This window comes from Siniperca chuatsi, linkage group LG3, assembly GCF_020085105.1.
Source record: "Siniperca chuatsi isolate FFG_IHB_CAS linkage group LG3, ASM2008510v1, whole genome shotgun sequence".
Lineage (NCBI taxonomy): Eukaryota > Metazoa > Chordata > Actinopteri > Centrarchiformes > Sinipercidae > Siniperca > Siniperca chuatsi.
The window spans coordinates 4,059,187-4,079,045 of NC_058044.1; the positions used below are offsets into that span (position 1 = coordinate 4,059,187).

Below are 19,859 nucleotides of genomic sequence, written 5' to 3' on the forward strand. Positions count from 1 at the left end.
AAATCACTCCTTATTTGCTACCTAGTGCATTTTATTTACTTTCTGTCTTTTCTTTTTGTTCTGTTGTGAGAGTTTTAAGTATGCTTACACTTCTGACAGCAAACAGTGTCCATGGCACCTTTTGCTAAAATCCACAAGTACAATGCTGCCTGCACCTTTAAAGCATTTGTAAATTACAACATCACACCTGTCAGTGAAGGTGCAGAATGATGAGGATTCATGACTGTTTGAAATCCCAAAGTACTGTTGGGTGTTTATTATGTAGGGAACAGTGAAAGAGTGAATGAGGCAGTGATTTCGCGTGATGTCACAGCTCCTGAACTGTGAGAAAACATTTACATCCATTTATATCCATCCATATAGACCACACATCCCCACCTGCACAGATATTTTAAAATTTTGGCAAAGCGCTTACCTTCTACTGAGGGAAATGCCCATTGAGGCTGACCTGATCATTTCTACACTTGCCTCTGTGAACAGTTTAACTAAAACACCAATCTGTCGGTTCTTCACATTTAAAATAAAGGGAAAACATATTATTTAAGTGAAATGCAGTTTTATTGTCGAAACATGTGCACAAACAACATTTCCTCCATAATATTTCTGTAACTTTACAGTTTACTGAATTTCTATGACTGTACTACTGAGGTGCAGCAGAGAAGCAACTTGATGGCATGACTGATTTCTTTTAGTGTAAAGTAAACAGAATGAATGATAACTTCATTTAAAAATGACATGAGGAGAGTGCAGGGAAGTTGTTTTTCAGATTCTATAGTTTTTAACAGTTGGCTATGACGTTTTTTAGTAGAAGTAACCAATGCCCAGTCGGATATGACCTATTTGTATATGGATATGTTGTGACCTGATTGATCCATCATCCAGTCTGTAAATGGTTTTAGTAAACCAAGGATCTAAATTACAATCATTACAATCATTTGTTTACATTTCCGATTGAGGCTTTTTTTTGTGACACTTCTAAAAACCATGGACGTAAATGATTCTGGAACAGACCTATATGCTTATAATATAATGTAATACATTTTGCACTGCATTGCAATGAAGAGAATTTACATTTATTTAATCTAAATTGAATAAGTTGATTAGGTTTTTGATATGTTTATGGTGGGCCGTGACCCAGCAACAGATTTATTTTCTTGCCGTGTTCCCCCTCCGTGCCCTATCACACTGACAGGTCTAAGGACTGAACAGCTAGAAGGTTTCCAGGTGAAGTGAAGACACACACACACACGCGCGCACACACACACTCTGCCCGGGTCACCTCACAGCCAGCCGTTGGAGGAGAAGTCCCGTCTCAGCTGCTGAGTCTCTGCCTCTGTGAGCGGCTGAAGAGGTGATCGACAGGTGCCACCGTGGAAACCAAACCACTCCATTGCCTGCTTGAGGGCGGGAACTCCCAACTTCCTGGTCACCTAGCAACACAGAACTCCAATCAGTTTCCATACACCCCCCAACAGAAAACTGCAATGTGGTTTCAAAGCTTTATCAATAATGACACTTAAAGTCAGACATGTTTACTATTTCTGATCGATATTTAGCTGCAGAGCTACATCCGGACCGTGTGGCGCTTGACATTAGAGTGAAGTTGGATTTTAGGATGCAGCATATGGTGGTGTTTGCATGGTAGATTGATGTTGTTAGGGCGGTGACATTTAACGCACCTTAACAGACACAGCCTGAAGCTAGTTATTCAGTGCTGTCTCCTCACACATCTCACTACCTCACACAACTCCGACACAGATGTGAAGTGCCAGCCTTCGTCTCATTTGACATCTGTTTCAGTTTCATATACTGTAGAAGTTAACTCAGGGCTCAATACCAAAAGACACATCTTTTTCTAATGTTTTTGACTATTGTCTTCTTTGCGCTCGCCAAGCTACCTCAACCAAGAAACACAGACCCAAACTGTTACAAGTTCTTACTTACTAAATACTAAAATACTCAAAATTCAACTTTAGTAAAGGTACAAGTACTGATTTTACATCATATTTACATTAATGGCAATGGATTTAATTTGGACATTTATTTACTAGGTTACTTTTTATGGATCACATTATCAATGCCTGATGTAAAAATGGAATATGCATGCGAGAGGGAAGTTGCCTTGTTTTCGGGAAGAATGGACTTGTTCCAGAGGCAGATATGATTTAGATTTAAACGTCATCAAATGCAGCCAATGAACCGAAATCTTTAAGAATAAAAATATTTATGGCAAACAATCCTGCAAGTCTACAAAACTGCAGTTTCTAGCCCAAAACAACTGTAGCTCGTCTACTCCCACTGAGGTTTAATGCAACCAGTGAGATTATTTCAGGCTCCAGATCAGTTCTACCTCTAAGAAAAGTGACTAAACCTCCAGTCTGTCACTATTTGTGGGAGTTTGTCTCTGAGGAGCGTTCGTTCTGCGGTGGATAAAAGTGTCCACCGTGCAACAGATGGTACTCACGGCGGCGTTGGGCTCGATGAGGCGCTGCTGCAGAACTCTGGCTTCCTCCCAGCGACCGGAAACACACAGACGCTCCAACTCACACAGCTCTTGGCCCAGCACGTTAGCCAGCGCACACACTCCGCCAACCGCACCTAGACACCCAGACCACAATGGAGAGTTCAAGGACAAACAATTTAAAAAGACAGATTTTTCCCCCTTTCCTTTAAGTTTTTTTCATGCAATGATAAGCTGTTATATAATGAGATGTGTTCTTGAACCTCAACATAATTTTCTTATATATCTAATATAATTTGTCTCAATAAAAAAAAAAAAAAGAGAAAACAAGACTAAGAGTCTACACGCTGGCAGCTCTGTGAGGCTGCACAGCAATGCTTTGAGCCAAATGCGAATGTTGGCATGTTAACATGCTCACAATGCCAATGCTAACATGCTGATGCTCACTGTGTGCAATCACTCAACTCAGCACTTGTTGTATGTTTGGAATTTTATGTTCCACCCACCAGTCATGAACAGTGTGCTGAAACATTAGCATGCATCGCAGCAAAGTAGGCTACAAGAAGCGCTTGAGTTGCCCACGAAGTCTGAGAATTCCCTCAGCTGACAGAGAACCATTCTGCAGCTGGAGGTTTCACATGACAACGTGTGGACAGAATTCAGTGTTCAAACAACCAAATATAAGGACTGAGGTATGTTTGATTTTAAGCTGAACATATATTCCTCTTAAATAAAGCCATCCATCACTCCTCTGCTTTTACATTGTCAACACACAGACATAAATAATCTACTGACAACGGACATCGTTTTGAGATAGAAGTCCAGCGTTCCATCCTGTTATTTTTCTTTCCTGACAGATCAGCAGGCAGCAGCACTTCTTATGATGCCTGTTTGTACAGAGCTAGATACATATACATTTTCCTAGGCAACAAGATATCTTGGCCTTTCAGTGTGACATCTCATTGTCTGTGTCTGCTGGAGGAGAAAAGCAGAGAGTCAGCCTCCGTCTGTGGCCTTGGAGTTGTTGCTGTGGATAGATGAGCCGACGGCCGCTGATGGGCAGATTTTCGGTCTGATTTATGTTTCTGTGGTCCGCCGCCGCTCAGATCACACTGCTGACAGCAGCGTACCTAACGCTGCGGCCCCGCCTCCTCGCTGCACTGCGAGTGACAGCTTGTGAACAGAGACACTATCTGATTCAAAATGTCCAGGAAAGTGGAAGAACAGCGTGGCGAGGTTCCTAGGCCAGAACCAACTGAAATAGATCTCTACCAACACCACGTGGAAATAAATAATCAATTAACACTTTTACATCTTTAACACTTACCTCTCTTTTGCAAAGATTTTTGATTGTAGATCCATGAGATGAATTTGGACATACAGTTAGAGGATTTATTAACACTGTCGGACTGGCAGACTGCTTCCAAGGTAGAGAGATGCCATACTTTTAAAGGGAACAGATCAACATTTGGGAAATGCGCTGTCTTGCTGAGAGTTACGTGAGAAAATTTAAACCAGTCTCATGTTATGTAATACATGTCATGCTGGAAGGCAATTAGCTTAGCATAAGGACTGAAAGCAGGGGGAAACAGCTAGCTTGGCTCTGTCCAAAGTTCAAAACCTACCAACACGAGTTAGCCTACGTGCTGCACGGCTTCATATGATAACTAAGAACATTGGAGGATTTAATGAAAAAGATTTCAATCTTCTCTGCAAGAAAGCAAATAAGTGTATTTCCCAAATTGTCTCTACCTTTAAGGTTTCAGGTGTATATTCTGCCGTACATTGTACTTGAATTACGTTTTATGATATATGTTCATATTCATGCAACTATTTATAGTAGCATCTGTCCCTGAAAGTTCTTCACATTGTCAGCGTCCGAAGGCGAAGCAGCGGGTGCTAAAATATGAAAAGTCATATATCACTCAATCTCATACTGCTCATTGTTCTCATGTAAAGAAAGCACAGATAAGTCACTTTTTGTGCAGCATTAACCATCATGTTCACCAACAAAGACTTTTCTGTGCTACACCATAATTTAGCTTTAGCTTCTTAATTACTTCTCCTACAAGTTACTGTTCATGTTTACAGCCTTTTAAAGCACAGTATTGCTAGAACCATGGACATTAGCGATCATGTGTACAACTTTTGTCACATAACGGCAAGATAACATTACTAACAACAAAGAATAAATCAACCGCAGAGCCAAAAGTCCTTACACCACTTCCTGGCAAGCCACTACTCCACTAGCGTCTCTAACTCAACACAATCTCTCACTGAGGGTTTCATAGTCTTTCTGAAAAAGTAAGATGTGTTCATGACGTTAATTATCCATAATCCATATCCATCCGTAAATGTGATAAAAAAAAAAAAACATGTATGATTTAAAATGCATCACCAGCAGTTTCCCTACAACATGCTTTTGCAAAAACATGCACAACCCCTGAACTAAGTACAATTTCACAAAATTGAATAAATGTCCTTGCAGAATAATGACACAACAGCTGGATAACACTTTGGGCTTCGGCATATTTCTGTCAGAGAAACAGGAAAATCATGAGACCACAGATTTTGGCTTGAATCGGAGAACTTCCCTTTGACAATTTAGCAAAACACAAGCAAGCTAAGTCTGCAGATTTGAAACTTCACTGACAACAGAAGTAGATGTGGGTGAACAGTCTTAACTTTCCAATAAAAGCTCTTTCTCATGAGGCTCTACTGACAGGTAGACGGGTCGCCACTTTCAGCATCATTCCAGGGGGAAGTGGAGAGCATGAATTCTGACATCAAAATTTGATCGCACACTCATAGCATGGACACATTATCATATCAATCACTCGCGGCATTACTCACTCACTGCATCCTTGCTCTGCATTAGCTGTGTCAGTCACTCACTCATACACACACACACACACACACACAGCCAATTACTCACATTTTTCAGTTATGGAGATGAGAACATGTCAAGGAGCAAAGATCACAGAGCTATGGGTGTGAGTGAGTGAGCGAGAGTCTGTGTGTGTGTGTGTGTGTGTGTGTGTGTGTGTGTGTGTGTGTGTGTTGGAGAACAAGACTCATTAGGTTTCTTAGCATCATATTGATGATTTATGAATTACTGCAACTTCAAATGAAAGCTCACACGCTTGCCCGCAACATGAGAAAACTGCAAAATTTGGGCTGATAAAAACACACAACAGTCCAGATAAAAACAGGGCAGTCGTCCTTTGAATGCTCAAGGTATGTGACCCCAGTGTTTCCAGTTGCCTCCTGAGAAAAATATGAGACTCTTGCGGTACCTCCTACTCAATAGGCGTACTCTGGTCTGAATCTGCACCGAAATGCAATTTCATCTGAACCCTGTACAATTTCAATGCGACCTCAACTGTCAACTTTCAGACGTTAGAAGCCGCATTTAGCAAGCTGTTTGTTAGAGGTAGGAGGTTGAAAAAGTGAAATGGCATGTTCAAAACTAGCCAATGCAAAGAAAAGAGCGAACACTTGCAGTTAAGGATGAGTAGGATGAGTAGACCGAGAAATACAAAGTACAACTTCTGTTTTTAACCTTTATTAGAAGTGCGTTAAGCTTGCTGCATAGAGTGAGAGTGAATCCCTCTGGCACTGAACTAAACAGCAAAATCTGGGCACATCTGACATTTGTTGCCTTTGTGTTTTCGTGAAAGTTTCTTTCTTGTTGTGGCAATACAATTGCAAGCAAGGACTGCTTTGAAACCCCTGCATTGATGGTGCATTAACTAAGAGTAGTAGTAACTCCAAAACATGACCATATTCACAATATCCTTTCAACAAGGTCAATATTTGCCTATTATTTTGTCTTCTAGCAACATTTGACAAACACATAGCTTATGAATTCAATGCTTTTCATCATCCAAGTCTAAAATCTCCTCAACTGCACCACAAAGAAGAGTTTTTTAAACAGTTCCTACTTTCAACTGCAGACGCAATGATAACATAACTTCAGCAAATTAATTAAAGTAGACTAATTGAACTTTGTGATGGATTACCTATCTCAAGTAATTTCCATGCATTTGCCAATTGATTTTTAATAGTGAAATGAAATTAAACAGCTGCTTGGGAGATAGGAAATCAATTTAAAAATTAGGCCATGTGAAGGACATGCAACTCAATATCAGGATGATGTCTCTAAAAAGTTGCACACTCAGTAGATGGTGACACACAATCCCTTCAGGAGGCTGCTCTGTTCATCTGGAGTGCGACTGAAATCTGAAACAACTACAGGAAGTGACCCCACAGTGCATTTATAGGTAGAAATGTTAAACATCTGATTCATGTGGCTGACCAGTTATCAAAACACACACACACACACACAAAATAGATATTTGCGAATTATGTGGACGTTTCTTTAATTGTTGTTTTCTTGTAATTGTAAAAAGATATACAAAAAGACAACAAAGGGGACTTCTGCACTTTGGTTCCAGATAAAAAGAAAACAAACAGTAGGGGAGATCGCAGCCTGGGGGGGCTAAACCTCCCTGTGAGGTTTAACAGCACCGTTAGTCCTGTTTTAGAGCTTCTTACCAACACAATAGGCGGCCATAAGAAACCCTGCTGAGCCCGCCAACACCTGGAAATCCTGCGTTTGGGTTTTGTGAACAATCAGGCTGATCCGTGTGATCTGAGGAACGGTAAAAAGAAACAGAGAGAGACAAGAAGGTAAAAAAGAAATCAGGTATGTTTCATTGTCGTCACTCCTCCCTGCTGTCAGGACTAACATCTGGTGGTGTTTTTTAATCCCAGGGGAGGCTGTCACAAGAGACAAAGACAAAGCCAACATCTCACAAGGTAAACAAATCATTCAAACTGAGATGAGCACTGACTCTTCACATGGTGGAGGTTTTGGGAGGAAGAAGAAGGCGGAGGAAGAGAAAGAGAGAAAAACAGACAAGTCCCAAGTGAGGAAAAAAAAACTTCAAAAGAGGAGGAGGATGGGAAAGGCTCATGAATAATTGATAAGCTCCCTATTTTGTTTTGTCTCTTTTAATTCTCTTTTGTCAATCTGGATATGAAGCGCAGAATCCAAATAAACCTGAAATGTTCAAAGGGAGTGTAAGACGACTCCGCGGCTCCTCTGCACATGACGCTCAAAACTCCACAGGGAAAACCTGCTGCCTCCAGTTTCAGTCTCCGTCACCGTTACCAAGGAGGGTCTATTTTTAACTGCCGGGTGTCAATCAGTTTCCCCATATCAGTCATTTCAAACACGCAGGACTGTAATTGATCAGTCAGTCAATCAGGTTATAGGAGCTCCTGCTGGTCTCCTGAAAGCTTGAGCACTCTGGCTATTTCGATACAGTTCCCCAGTGGGAAAATAACATCGCAGCAAGGGTACTGTCTGCCCGGCGACAGAAAAACACTCATTAGCTTTTATTATTTAGGTCTCATTATCGTCATTAGTGTGCAACTTGAGAGCATAGGGAAACTTAACCCTCTGCTGAAGATTGGGGTCTTGATCCCCCCCACCCAGATATTTTTTTGTTGCCACAATGAACAATATAGGTATAAAAACACCAAGAAAATAACAGATTTCAGTAGTAATTATTAGATAACAGCAGGCAACATAAGGATTAGATATGCATATATGCATTAGCTGTATTAGAACATATTTCATTTTTGTGATAATTCATAAGTAGCCATGTTGCCAGGATGGTTTTATGGAAGGTAATGTTGGTCTGTCTGTCCACCACTTTGGTCCAGACTTGAATATCTCAATATCTGGTACAAAACATTCATGGTCCCCTGATGATGAATCCAGCTGACTTTGGTGAACCCCTGACTTTACCTGTAGCCAGCAATGGGTCAAAGTTTTCACTTTAAATATCTCCACATCTATGTAGTAGACTGGCGCCAAATTTTGTACAAACATTCATGGTTCTCAGATGATGTATCCCCTGACTTTTCCTCTAGTGCCACCATGAGGTTCAAATTTGTGCTTTAACGTGAAATCTCTCAACAACTATTGGATGGACTGCCGTGACATTTGGCATAGGATGAACTGTAATCACTTTTGTGATCCCTTCACTTTTCATCTAGCGCTATTGTCAGGCCAAAATCTTAATTTGTCCAATACTTTGGTTTATGACTAAATACATGCAAAACTAACAATATTCCCATCGGCATCAGCTGTACTTTGTCTTTTGTATTAGTTAGCAAATGTTAGCATGCTAACATGCTAAACCAAGGCGGTAAACATCGTAAACATTATACCTACTTAGCATCAGCATGTTAGCAGTTTACCTACTTAGCATCAGCATGCTAGCATTGTCATTGTGAGGATGTTAGCATGCTGACGTTAGCATTGAGCTCAAAGCGCAACTGTGCTTAAGGACAGCCTCACAGACCCGCTAGCATGACTGTAGACTGTATATGTTATGAACCTCTGTCTTCACTTTCTGGTCTGTCATTCTATATGGAATCTCATAAAGTACTTACTTCTAAGCGTGAAACAGATGGTCAACACATTTTCTGCACTTTCCATAAGAAATAAAATACATGAGTATGGCTACATGTTATTCCCTACTATTCCTTACTCGCACCCTACACTTTACAAAATGTTGTTCGTACTATCATTAATGGCAAATATGGATCATTTTTGTTTTAATTCTATAAAAAGATCCACAAATGTGTGATCTCTGTTCATTGTCTGGTTACTTATATAACCGCATCATAAACCTGATTGTGGGATCTATTCTCCCTCAATGTCACTTTCCTCACTATCGGTGAGAAAGACCCGAACCGCTGGATCAGCTTCCTTTTGCACCTTTAGACCATAACATGTACCTGTGTCATTATTGCCTGTGTCATTTTACACCATATTACATCTCCATTATTGAGCATGGTGTTACCTTTACAAGTAGCCTAATGTTGGTGCAGAACATTGCCTGGGGACAACAAATGGAAAAATCATTGTTTAGGAATATATATATATATCTTTAAACCAACAGTTATGCTTATTAGATCTTATAGATTCATGCACATGCTTGTGTTTTTTCCCCCCACAAGTTATCTTGATTTGAAACTTTTGACACTGACACTTCATTCACATATTACAACATGTAAATGTGAATATATATATATATATATATATATATATATATATATATATATATAAATGTGGGCTCTTCAGTTTTGATAGAAGTGAAATGTAGAGCTTGTGTCTATAAAAACTTGAATTTTAAAATTGTTAATTGTTATATATTAAAAGGTAAAAAAAAAAAAAGTTAAGAAATCAGATTAAATTGCCATTAGTCTGACAGAACATACTGTGAAGTTGGAGACAATGTCTTTAAATTCATTAAGCCTGTCATCTTAACACCAGGTTTTTGTGACAATTGATTAAAATAATAGCAGCATTAGTTTGAGTCTTATCATGTCATATTTAAGTGTTCATGACTATTTTTGACTAGAATTTCTCCTGCCTCTCTTGCAGGGATAAATAAAAGTAGGCGTTGTAATTATTTCACTTAAGAAACTATACTTGTTTGGATTGAAAAGACACATGCAGGAGGTGCACAGGCTTAAAGTAAAAACATTTGATGTGTGCGTTCAATGGGCAGGAGGAATCTCATTAGAGGAGATGAGGTGAGATGAGATTAAATTTTAATGATCCCTGAGGGGAGACTTGTTAAAGCAGCAAACTACATGACAAGAACATTAAAAGCTCTACAGATGAGCGGCATGTCTTTTTGAAAAAAAACGTCTTCATGTTTTTTGTCTTTAGAGTACAGAAGCCCTGAGAGGCAAGTGATAAAAAACTTCCAGTTGAGTTTTAATTTCTCCATGCACTCTAAACACAGGTACATATATTGTGTGTTAGCAAGTTATGTAAAATTACTGTCATGTCTTTCTTTTGGCTAGAAATGTATTTTAATCGGCCCTTCACCTGGAAGAAGACATGAATGCTTTTAGTCCTATTTAGAACATGGGGAAGTGGTCCACTTCAACAACTTGTGGCCAAAATGAGTATTACAACAACACACACTTAAAAATTACTTAAAAATAATCTTGACAAAAAAAATTAATTTTCACCTGGCAAAACATTTTTTTCTAACCTGTTTCACACATGAAAAAAACTAATTAAGGAACTTAGAAAGATTATCCTGGCAAAACCTTTTTTCCAACTGTTCTTAAGTCATAAACACAGGAGAGAAAACAATTTAGATCAGACTTGAAAAACGGATCACCTGAATTTTTTTTTCTCACTTGCTTCTCAGGGCTTCCGTATTATAGAGTTCATATTGGAGACAATTGCCCAGTTCCACAAACAAATCTGTTTCTACTTGTTGTATCGTCATATTGTTAGTTTGTTTCAAAAGCAGCTATGAGAATCTGAGGATCTTGCCACTTTTAGATCTGCAAAACAGCTAGTTTTAAAAGGAATACACAAGTGGTGGAAACTAACTAAGTATATTTACCAAAGTACTGTACTTAAGTTCAATTTCATACTTTACTTGATAATTTCCATTTTATATTCTATGTCTACTTCTACTCTACACTTCAGAAGGAAAAAATGTACATTGTACTGTTCTGTATCCACACACACCCAATCAAAGCCAAGGGCCTGCATTAATGGACCTGCATTTAGATGGCATCAACAGTTACGCTACTTGCTAATGTCAACAACCAAGGAATCATCTGGAAATTTAACATGACTAATGATGTTCACCCACAAACCTTAGAAATACTTGATTATAGTGATTTATTAATATTTGCTCTGTGTCACAAGTTGTTAGCTGTTAATTGTTTTTGTTTTATGCAGCTCATTGTAGTATTACCCAACTCAAAGTCACATTAAATATGATCAACATTTTCATGGGCTGTTGCCCTGACCCAACTGCACGAGTTCAATTAGTTAGTTAATTAGTAACAGTTATAACCTAATCAACTGCTATAAGTCACACACAACCAAGTTGCATGAAAATCTTTCACATGCAATGGGTGCCTGCTTTCATGTACAAAGAAACAGTGGCAGTGAAAAGGAAAAAGACAATAAAGAAGAAGCGTTTCCACATGGCAGCACAGCCAATCACATGCTATTTGAGATCAATCAGAGATGATCATGCAGTGAGAGGCTGCTGTGAGACAATTCTAACTTGGCCTACAAGCCTGTCTACACCGGATTTATGGAAATGTGTCCTCTTGTCCCTGCAAACCCATTTCAAATTTACTTTGGCCAAAACATAACAAAATTCAATTCCAGCTAAGACCATCCATGCTGAAAATAAAAGGCATTTTTGCCAAATAGCAGCAGCTGGCTGTTGTGGGGAAATTTGTGTTTGCCACTCATGTTCTGAATAATCTTTCTGCTACTTGTCTGCCTTCCTCAAAATGACCCCTCACCCATTGTTTTCTGTGTTTGGCCTCTTCACGCCTACTATTGAGCAGGGACGCTCTGTACTTGAACTACACCCACGCTCCTGTCTCCCAGCAAGTGGACAAACATGTTATTTCCCAAATCAGAAATCCATTTGCAACTTCTTGCAAACACTTCCCACACAGACGAAAAGGTATTAAGAGCTGGACAAGAGCAAAGTGTTCTTTTTTCCAACACGTAACCCTGCAATCAACCCTGTGGGATAATACTAGACACACACTTTAGTTTTAGGTTCTTTAACAGCCACCACTTCTCTTCTCCACAGCAGTTAGTTTACTGAAAAGCAGCTGCTCAAATGAACACAGGAATACAGTGCTGTTTCTACTGATTGTGCAGCATTACAATGTACTAACATTGCTATTTTATTGCAGCCAAATTAGCATTGCTTTTTATCATAATTGTGTGATTACTTTTCAATTTTAAAATGTTAACTTTACTTTTTTCATATTGTTTCATTTTTGATACCAGCTTATAAAGTGTCTAGAGAAAATGAAAAAACAAAACACTCAAAATCCACCTGAAACAAATGTATTTGGTGATAAGATGCAGGTTAGCTCATTGTGATTGCTGAGACAACACTCTGCTTTTGCCTGATAATCAGACTGAACTTCCATTTTGTTTCACTTCATTGATTCATTGACTCACTGAACAAATCGCAGATGTGGGTGGGTTGTGAATCAGATGTTTGAAACTGGGCTATGATCTGCTAATTAGGCCTCTTCTTGACTGTGTGGTATTAATCTTCTGAAACTTAAAGATCAATTTTAGTGTGGGTGTAATTTTCCAGGAAGAGTAATGTTGGTTTTTGTCAATAAAATTATCTCTACTACTATTAAATGGATTGCCAAGACATTTCGTACAGACATTCATGGTCCTGAGGATGAATCCTAACAGGGTGGCCAACCGTCCCGTAAATGGAAACTAAAAGACGTGTTCCGTATTGAACTGATACGCGACGCGCTCGGTTTGGTATTTTTAAAAATCAATTCATTGCAAGTTTATGGAAAAGAACTATTACAGGTTAGACTGTTAAAACAGGCCGATTTGAGGTGCGTAGAAACAGCTGTTTGCGTCTCTCTCGTTGACTGTTCCTTGACTTCCCCTGTTGTTTCCCTTCTGTCTGTGGATTGCTACTCCTTAGGACTTTGATAATCCTGTGGCTAACAGGCTAAATGTTATATTAGCATGCTAACATGCTCAGTGTTTAATAATGATGCATGCTAACAGGCTCAATGTTTAATAATGATGCATGCTAACAGGCTAAAGGTTAGCATACTAACATATTAACATCAAACAGTTGTTAAAAGGCATGCTAACATGCTTCTGTTATTTGAGACCGTTGCACACACTACTTATCTTGTAGTCACAGCAGAAAAATATCTTTCTAACTGATGTTTTGGCCACTTGGGGGCAGCAGAAACAAGTTGGGAACACAACAAAGATCGGGATGACAAGGCATTTGATGTGGAAACATAAACTTTCTCCTAAACAAGACACTATAATCAGTTTCTGAAAAAAAAATCTGGACAGAAACAAAGGCTAGTTGCAAAATCGTGCTTCATTTTATATTTTTTTTACATCTAGTTTGTTATCTAGGTTCAGGAGATTTTAAAAGTGGTGTTTTTCAGACTTGTCATAGTGAAAACTGACCTCATGAGATGTCTTATGTCTTAATATCAAATAGCTTGATGTAAACAAAATTCAAACCCTGATATATTACAAGGAACTCTGAAGCCCGGTCAGGTCAACTAAGCATCAGTGTGGCTGCTTGACACGCACAGAGATAATGTTTCTCTACCTGCAGCACAGTGACACCTGCACTACACTGACAGCTGATCAGGATTTCTTCACGACTCACAGATTACATGGGAAAATAAAAAGATGTTGTGTAAGTGTTTCTTACATCGCCTCCGCTGTCTTTAAGGCCCAGGATGTTTGGGTGCTGAGACAGCAGCGCCACAGCGTCCAGCGGCAGCTCCAGCCCTGTGTTGGCCGGCACGTTGTACAGAACCACCGGCACCGGGCTGCTGTCCGCCACCTGCAGGGGGGGCACAGAGAGATGAGCCCTTAAAGGGACAGTTCACCCCAAACTCAAAAATACATATTTTTCCTCTTAGCTGTAGCGCTATTTATCCATCTAGATTGTTTTGGTGGGAGTTGCTGAGTTTTGGAGATATCGGCTGTAGAGATGTCTGCCTTCTCTCGATTATAATGGAACTGGATGGCACTCGGCTTGTACTCCTCAAAATGCACCTTAGCTGCGTTTCCATCGCAGGGACCATGGTCTAAATTAAGTTCCTGGGACATTATTTTATCCCACACAAGGTCCCTGCTCGGGGGGTAGTACTTTCTAAAAGTACAGGAACTTTCGGGGTAGGGCTTGCTGCGCTAAATATTTCTGATTGGTCGTGCTCGGACCGGCGGAGCAGCAAGTGGTTTGACCGTCTGGATCGATACGTTGTTGGGTCACAGGCCGGCCTTCTCTGGCGCAGCGGCTCAGCTACTGCGCTGTTGGAGGCCATGGTGGAAGAAACAGAAACGGATGACCAGTCAGTTGAAGGTAATACACGTACGGCCCACATCATGCTTGTTAAATGCTATAACGCTAACTGTTGTCATGCTATTGCCACCCTAGCCAAAAGCTAATGTTAGCTACATGCTAAAGCCAACCGCTCATGGTGTAGAATCGCGGTGTTCGTTAAGGCAAGTGTTGGCTAAATCGCTCGTACAAAATGATATCTTGTTAATGTCGTCGCAGTGAGACACGTTTACTTTTTTTCAACGTGTTCTTTAGATGAAACGGGCGGGCACACCGAACTGCAGGCTGCAGGGAGCAGTGTGTTTACTCCTGCGACGCCAGCAGCCCTCGTTCCATGTCTCCTGCTGAAGCACACAAACGCTGTATTTTGCACATTTATATTTCTGCAGATAAATAAATAGTTGTGGAACCAAATGTGTGTATAGTGGCTGTTCTTAAAACAAGTATATACTACTATATACGTGAAAAGACACGTAATGCTTGTGTTACCATATTCTAATATTTACAACTCTGAGGAAGCAGTGGCTGTTAATTTCACCATTATACACCAGTAAGCTCAGTATTTAAAACAGGTGAGAGTTCATAGGTTAAAATAAGCAGAGGTCCTGATGCTGAATTACAGGTGATGTTTTTAATAAGTTAATACAATAGAGTTATGCAGCTGTGTGATGGGTGTAACCTAATGGGTGTAATTTGCCTAATCTTAGCGGGTCTTCAGACTGCGGTGGAAACGCAGACAACAATGGGCTGAAGGAATCTTTTAGTTCCTTGAAAAGTAGTTCCAGGTACTCTGGGTGGAAACCCTGCACTTGTTGTGAGCAGTTTATGTAGGTAGAAAGAAAATAGTTCCTACATGAAACTTCTCACAACAAATCTGTGGACTATCTTGAGTTACCGGGTCATGATTTCTGGAAAGAGACATTGCTGGTGAGTTTTTCGGCGCTTTGAGCACCACAAGCCGAGTACCACAGAGTTCCATTATATTCAAAAAATGCAGACGTCTCTATCGATATCGCCAAAACTCTGCAACTCACACCAAAACAATGTAGATGGACAAATAGCACTACAGGTAAGAGGAAAAATATGTATTTTTGATAAACTGTCCCTTTAACTACAACACCTGTGAAAGTTTACTGTGAGAGAAATGTTCTTGTTCTGAGTTTTTTTCAAGCTTTTCACATTTAATACTAATAATCCTGGTTTTCGCCTTAAACTTAACAGATTTTCATTCCAGTTTCAGTATATAATTCTTACAATAAACTATAAAATTCCATAATAATAATATACTAAAATATTCAAACCCAAAGCATGTTATGGCTACATTCTTCAATCAAATATCAGATACAGTATTCTAGATCAGTGGTTTCCAAACTTTTTTATTACAGTGGACTTTTTCTATAGCACCCCTCCATGCATAACTGCATATTTAACAGGGATTTTAATAGTGATGTAGAGGTTTATTCTGTTGTTCTGATACGTCTGAATAGGTAATATGAAAATGTAGTAAATGAAACATTATTAAAAATTTACAGTAAACAAAAAATGGACATAAATCCTGCTGCACCCTTCACCCGTACTCAAGACACCCAAGGGTGCCAGTGCACCCACTTTGGGAACCACTGTTCCAGATTTCCACCACAATTAAGCCATACATGTTTGGTACATTTAAGAACCTTCAGATTTCGACTAAAATTTCAAAGTTATGTGGGTCTGAACAAAGTTTGTCCACTCAACAAAATAACTGTCATCTGTGGATTAGAGGAGTTGATGAAGTTAATCATGACCAAAATATAAATCAAATACCAACCTTAACCTGTGTCCACAATATGTAATGTTATTCATGTTTGAGAGATGGAGCTCTTTGACAGCGTGTGTGTGTGTGTGTGTGTGTACATCTTTATGAGGCTCAATTGAACATTTTTTGAACAGTGAGAACATTTTGGCCAGTCCTCACTTCTTCAAAGAGCTGTTTGGGGGTTAAGACTCGACTTTAGGTTTTAGGGTTGAGGTTAGTGTAAGGATTTGGGAATGCATTACGTCAGTGAGGGTCCTCACAAGTGCAAATGTGTGTGAGACTGTGTGTTTCTGACTGTCAGCTGACCTTTGCGAAGTGCTGGATCAGAGCGCGGCTGTCCATCTTGCCCTTGTAGAAGCAGGGCGTTACCACGAGGACGGCGTCAGCTCCGGCTGCCGCCATCTTCTCTGTGAGCTGGACTGTGGCTCTCGTGGCTGAACAGACGAAAGGGGGGAAAGCAACTTTACTAACAAACAAGACAGCGTTAACGGACTGGAGTAACTCATGACTGCAGCAGGTTTTACACTTTTTCATTTTGTTTGTTCCCTCAGTTCAATGGATTTATATAATATATATTAATTTTTAATACACAACCTGTATGTACACATAATGCATGTGTGCCCTCATGTACAAAGCCTCATTTATACTCCATCAACTGTATATATGTCTTCTTTCTCCTACTGAAGAAACTAAATACAACTACCTTGGCCTCAATTACACACGGTCTACATACAGTAAAGAGGAGGACGGAGGTAAGAAAGATGGAAAGACTAAATATGGCTGGAAAACCGACCTAATATTATTAAATTATTATTAAAAACTAATATCAGCAGCATTTCATGGTATAAAGGTCAAGCAGCACCCAGGCAATCTATGTTACAAATATGCCCATGACCGTGGAATATTTGCTGAATATATCATCAGTGAATAGAGGAAGAAGAGGAATGTGGAGGAACTATAAAGTGCTTTAATTCACTCTGAATGGTCATTATGTGCTATAGAACTGAACTGCCGATAAAACTGTTAGACTCCATTTGACATCAATTATCAGACTATAAAAATGAATGACACCGCAGCTCATAATGAGCTTAAAATCAAGGTCACTAAAATCTATATTGGAAACACGTGCAGAGTCAGTTTGAGCTCTCAGCACTGCACAGACAGGAGTCTGAATTGTCGACAAAATCCGTAATTAGGTAGAATTTAAGTATTTTAAATGTTTGCAAATGTTTGTAGCTCTGAATAAATGGATATTTGATTGAAGCAGTCTCGGAAAACTGGAAGACACACTTTTCTCAGAGTTTTTTTTATTTTCATCCTTTTGTGCCTCTCATCGGTGTTCAGTCTGAATACACTGATTCACCACTGCTGCAAAGAATGTTTTAGTTTAACTGAGAAAACTTAAGAGTTTAGTGCTGTTTAAAAATCTTTTGAAGGCCAACTTTTCAGAGTGGAACCACATGTTTTGATGATTTTCCATGATGAGTTTTATTTCAGTGTCACTGTTTTGACAGTTTGATACATTTTTGAAAAATTAAACTTGTTTAAAATATCACATATATACTAATTATTGTCACTTCTTTATATTATTTATCATCAACCTTAAACTTATTAAAAAAAACAGCTTTTCATAGTTGTAGTAGTTAATGCTGTACATTGGAGGTATTTATAGACACACACACACACACACTCACACACACACACTTACATTCACAGCCTGATCCGGCCATCAGTAGTTTGTTCGCCGGCAGTGATCGCCTGACCGTCCTCACCACCTCCACCTGCTCCTCCTCTGTCAGGTACGGATACTCACCGTTGGAGCCCTGAACCACCAGACCTGCAACACAAAACACATTATTTTCCTTTTGTTACCTCTGCAAAGAAGGCCAGGTTATGGCATAATGTTTATCTGTCCGATTGTTTGCGACTGACCAACTGTACCTCTGAAACTAGTGGCCAGGGAGGCTTTATATTTATTGTACGGCATTTTTTTGTGCCATCATTAGACCAAACTGCAGATACTCATATAAACTATTCTGGCATCTACCCACAACATTACTGACTGTGAAAGTGAAACCTAACTGAGCAGACCGGAAAGAAGAATCCTGCATGAAATTCACGTCTCAGCACAATATCCAGCACAAGAAATCACACAGGCAAGAATCAGTGATAAACAAATGCAAAGTACCATCTGCTGCCCCTTTATGCACAAGGACACTCAGCCTTAAAAAACATACAAGTTGAAAGTTTCTGAGAATGTGTATGAGTGTGTAAGTGTATAAGTATATACAAGGGTATATAACATGCTGTATACAAATAAGTAATCAGAGTAGTAGATAGGAATTAATAGTATTAGTAGCAGTGGCAGCTGTAGACGCAGTAGAACTTGTAGTAGCTATAGCAGTAACAGCAGCAGATATATAGGCTAATAGTAGTTTCAGTAGAAATGATATTAGTAGGAGTGTAGTAATAATTTAAAAGTACTACTAATGCTAATAGTAGTAGGCTATAAAAATGTAACTGAGAATGCCATCTGTAGTAGCGACAGAAGACCAGCAGAGGGCGACAGACCTGCGGGCCTCCAGGTGATTTTGCGTTTTTTCCTCCATGCTGAACTTTGTCCTCTCTGTTTGGCCCCTAAGCAAACACTGATGACTGACTGACAACCAATGTAGCTCAGCACGTTTTGTGTACGTGATGTCCCAATCATTTCTAAGTTTCACTGAAGACATGCAGACTACAATTTAATTGGATGTTTTCTTAAAAAAGGACCTCATCTGAGTCACACATGCACCTGATTACTGGTGACTAAGCTTCACTGCTTCGATGTTCTGCATGTTCTCTCACTGTGTGTGAATCACAAACAACTCAAGCTTATCTTACTGCGGACCACTTGGATCCCTCTCAATGACCCCTGCACCTCGGACTCTACTTTGGGAACCTTTCTGGACTCAACTGGCTTTGCAGAATCCCGAGTTTGTTCGTTAATTTGCGCTCTGTGCCTCAGGCCTGACCTTTGAATGGTATCTTGGCATATTTCTGCAGGTTTTCCGCCAGTTTCTGGTAGTCCACGTCCTCCTTGGCGGTAAACGGAGTGGCAATAGGCGGATAAATCCCACTGAGGTCGAGCCTGGCAGCTGCTGTGTAGCTCTGGGTTCGTGTCCATGCTGACAAGTGACCTCCTCTGCGCAGGGGACTCAGAGCTCTCCATGCCCGGACGCACAGCATTGTGAAGCGGACCGAGTGAGCGAGTCGCTCCCTGTGTGCTGGGACTCTGTGCAGCTGCTGCAACCGAGGACAGTTAATCACTAACCTGCTTTTGTAAATATTGACCAGAATTTGATTTCTGAGCAACTTTGAAACTGTCCCAACTCTTCACCTGAAACGACTCGGTTCATGCAGAATTTGCAGCGGCCACGTTTTGTTCAGATGCGCGTTTTATGGTAATTTCATACGATTATGAACTGAATGGCAGTGAATTTCATTCAACAATCATTTTTAAAAACTGCGGTTTAAATGACTGTCAGGCAGTTAGAGACAATGTTTTTCACCTCGCAGTGTTAGCAAAGGAAGTGTTGCTGCAACAGATCCAGAGCTCCGCCCAGGAGCAGTAAGGGCTCATCGAGCACAAGCAAGTCCCAGTGGGGGGGTCAGG

General features: G+C 39.9%; 1 protein-coding gene across 2 annotated transcripts; it reads right to left on the minus strand.

Annotated features, from left to right (window-relative positions):
* Nucleotides 1-539: 539 nt before the first annotated feature.
* hoga1 (4-hydroxy-2-oxoglutarate aldolase 1) lies at nt 540-19,773 on the minus strand. Of its 2 annotated transcripts, XM_044190334.1 has the most exons (7): nt 19,219-19,773; nt 17,913-18,041; nt 16,511-16,638; nt 13,774-13,908; nt 7,019-7,115; nt 2,465-2,598; nt 540-1,430 (listed from the first exon to the last, which is right to left on the minus strand). In XM_044190334.1, exons 1-7 carry the CDS (start codon nt 19,430-19,432, stop codon nt 1,281-1,283), a joined length of 987 nt encoding a protein of 328 aa, XP_044046269.1. In that variant the 5' UTR covers nt 19,433-19,773; the 3' UTR covers nt 540-1,280. The 2 variants fall into 2 exon arrangements, with proteins under 2 accessions (XP_044046269.1, XP_044046270.1); XM_044190335.1 differs by lacking the exon at nt 13,774-13,908.
* Nucleotides 19,774-19,859: the final 86 nt, after the last annotated feature.

Excerpts from the sequence above, each read along its gene's own strand:
- hoga1 (XM_044190334.1), bottom strand. The coding sequence starts at position 19,432 with ATGCTGTGCGTCCGGGCATGGAGAGCTCTGAGTCCCCTGCGCAGAGGA. Across the intron at positions 18,042-19,218 it reads TGCCAAGATACCATTCAAAG|GTCTGGTGGTTCAGGGCTCC; the intron begins GTCAGGCCTGAG and ends TTTGTGTTGCAG. Across the intron at positions 1,431-2,464 it reads TCATCGAGCCCAACGCCGCC|GTGACCAGGAAGTTGGGAGT; the intron begins GTGAGTACCATC and ends CTGTGTTGCTAG.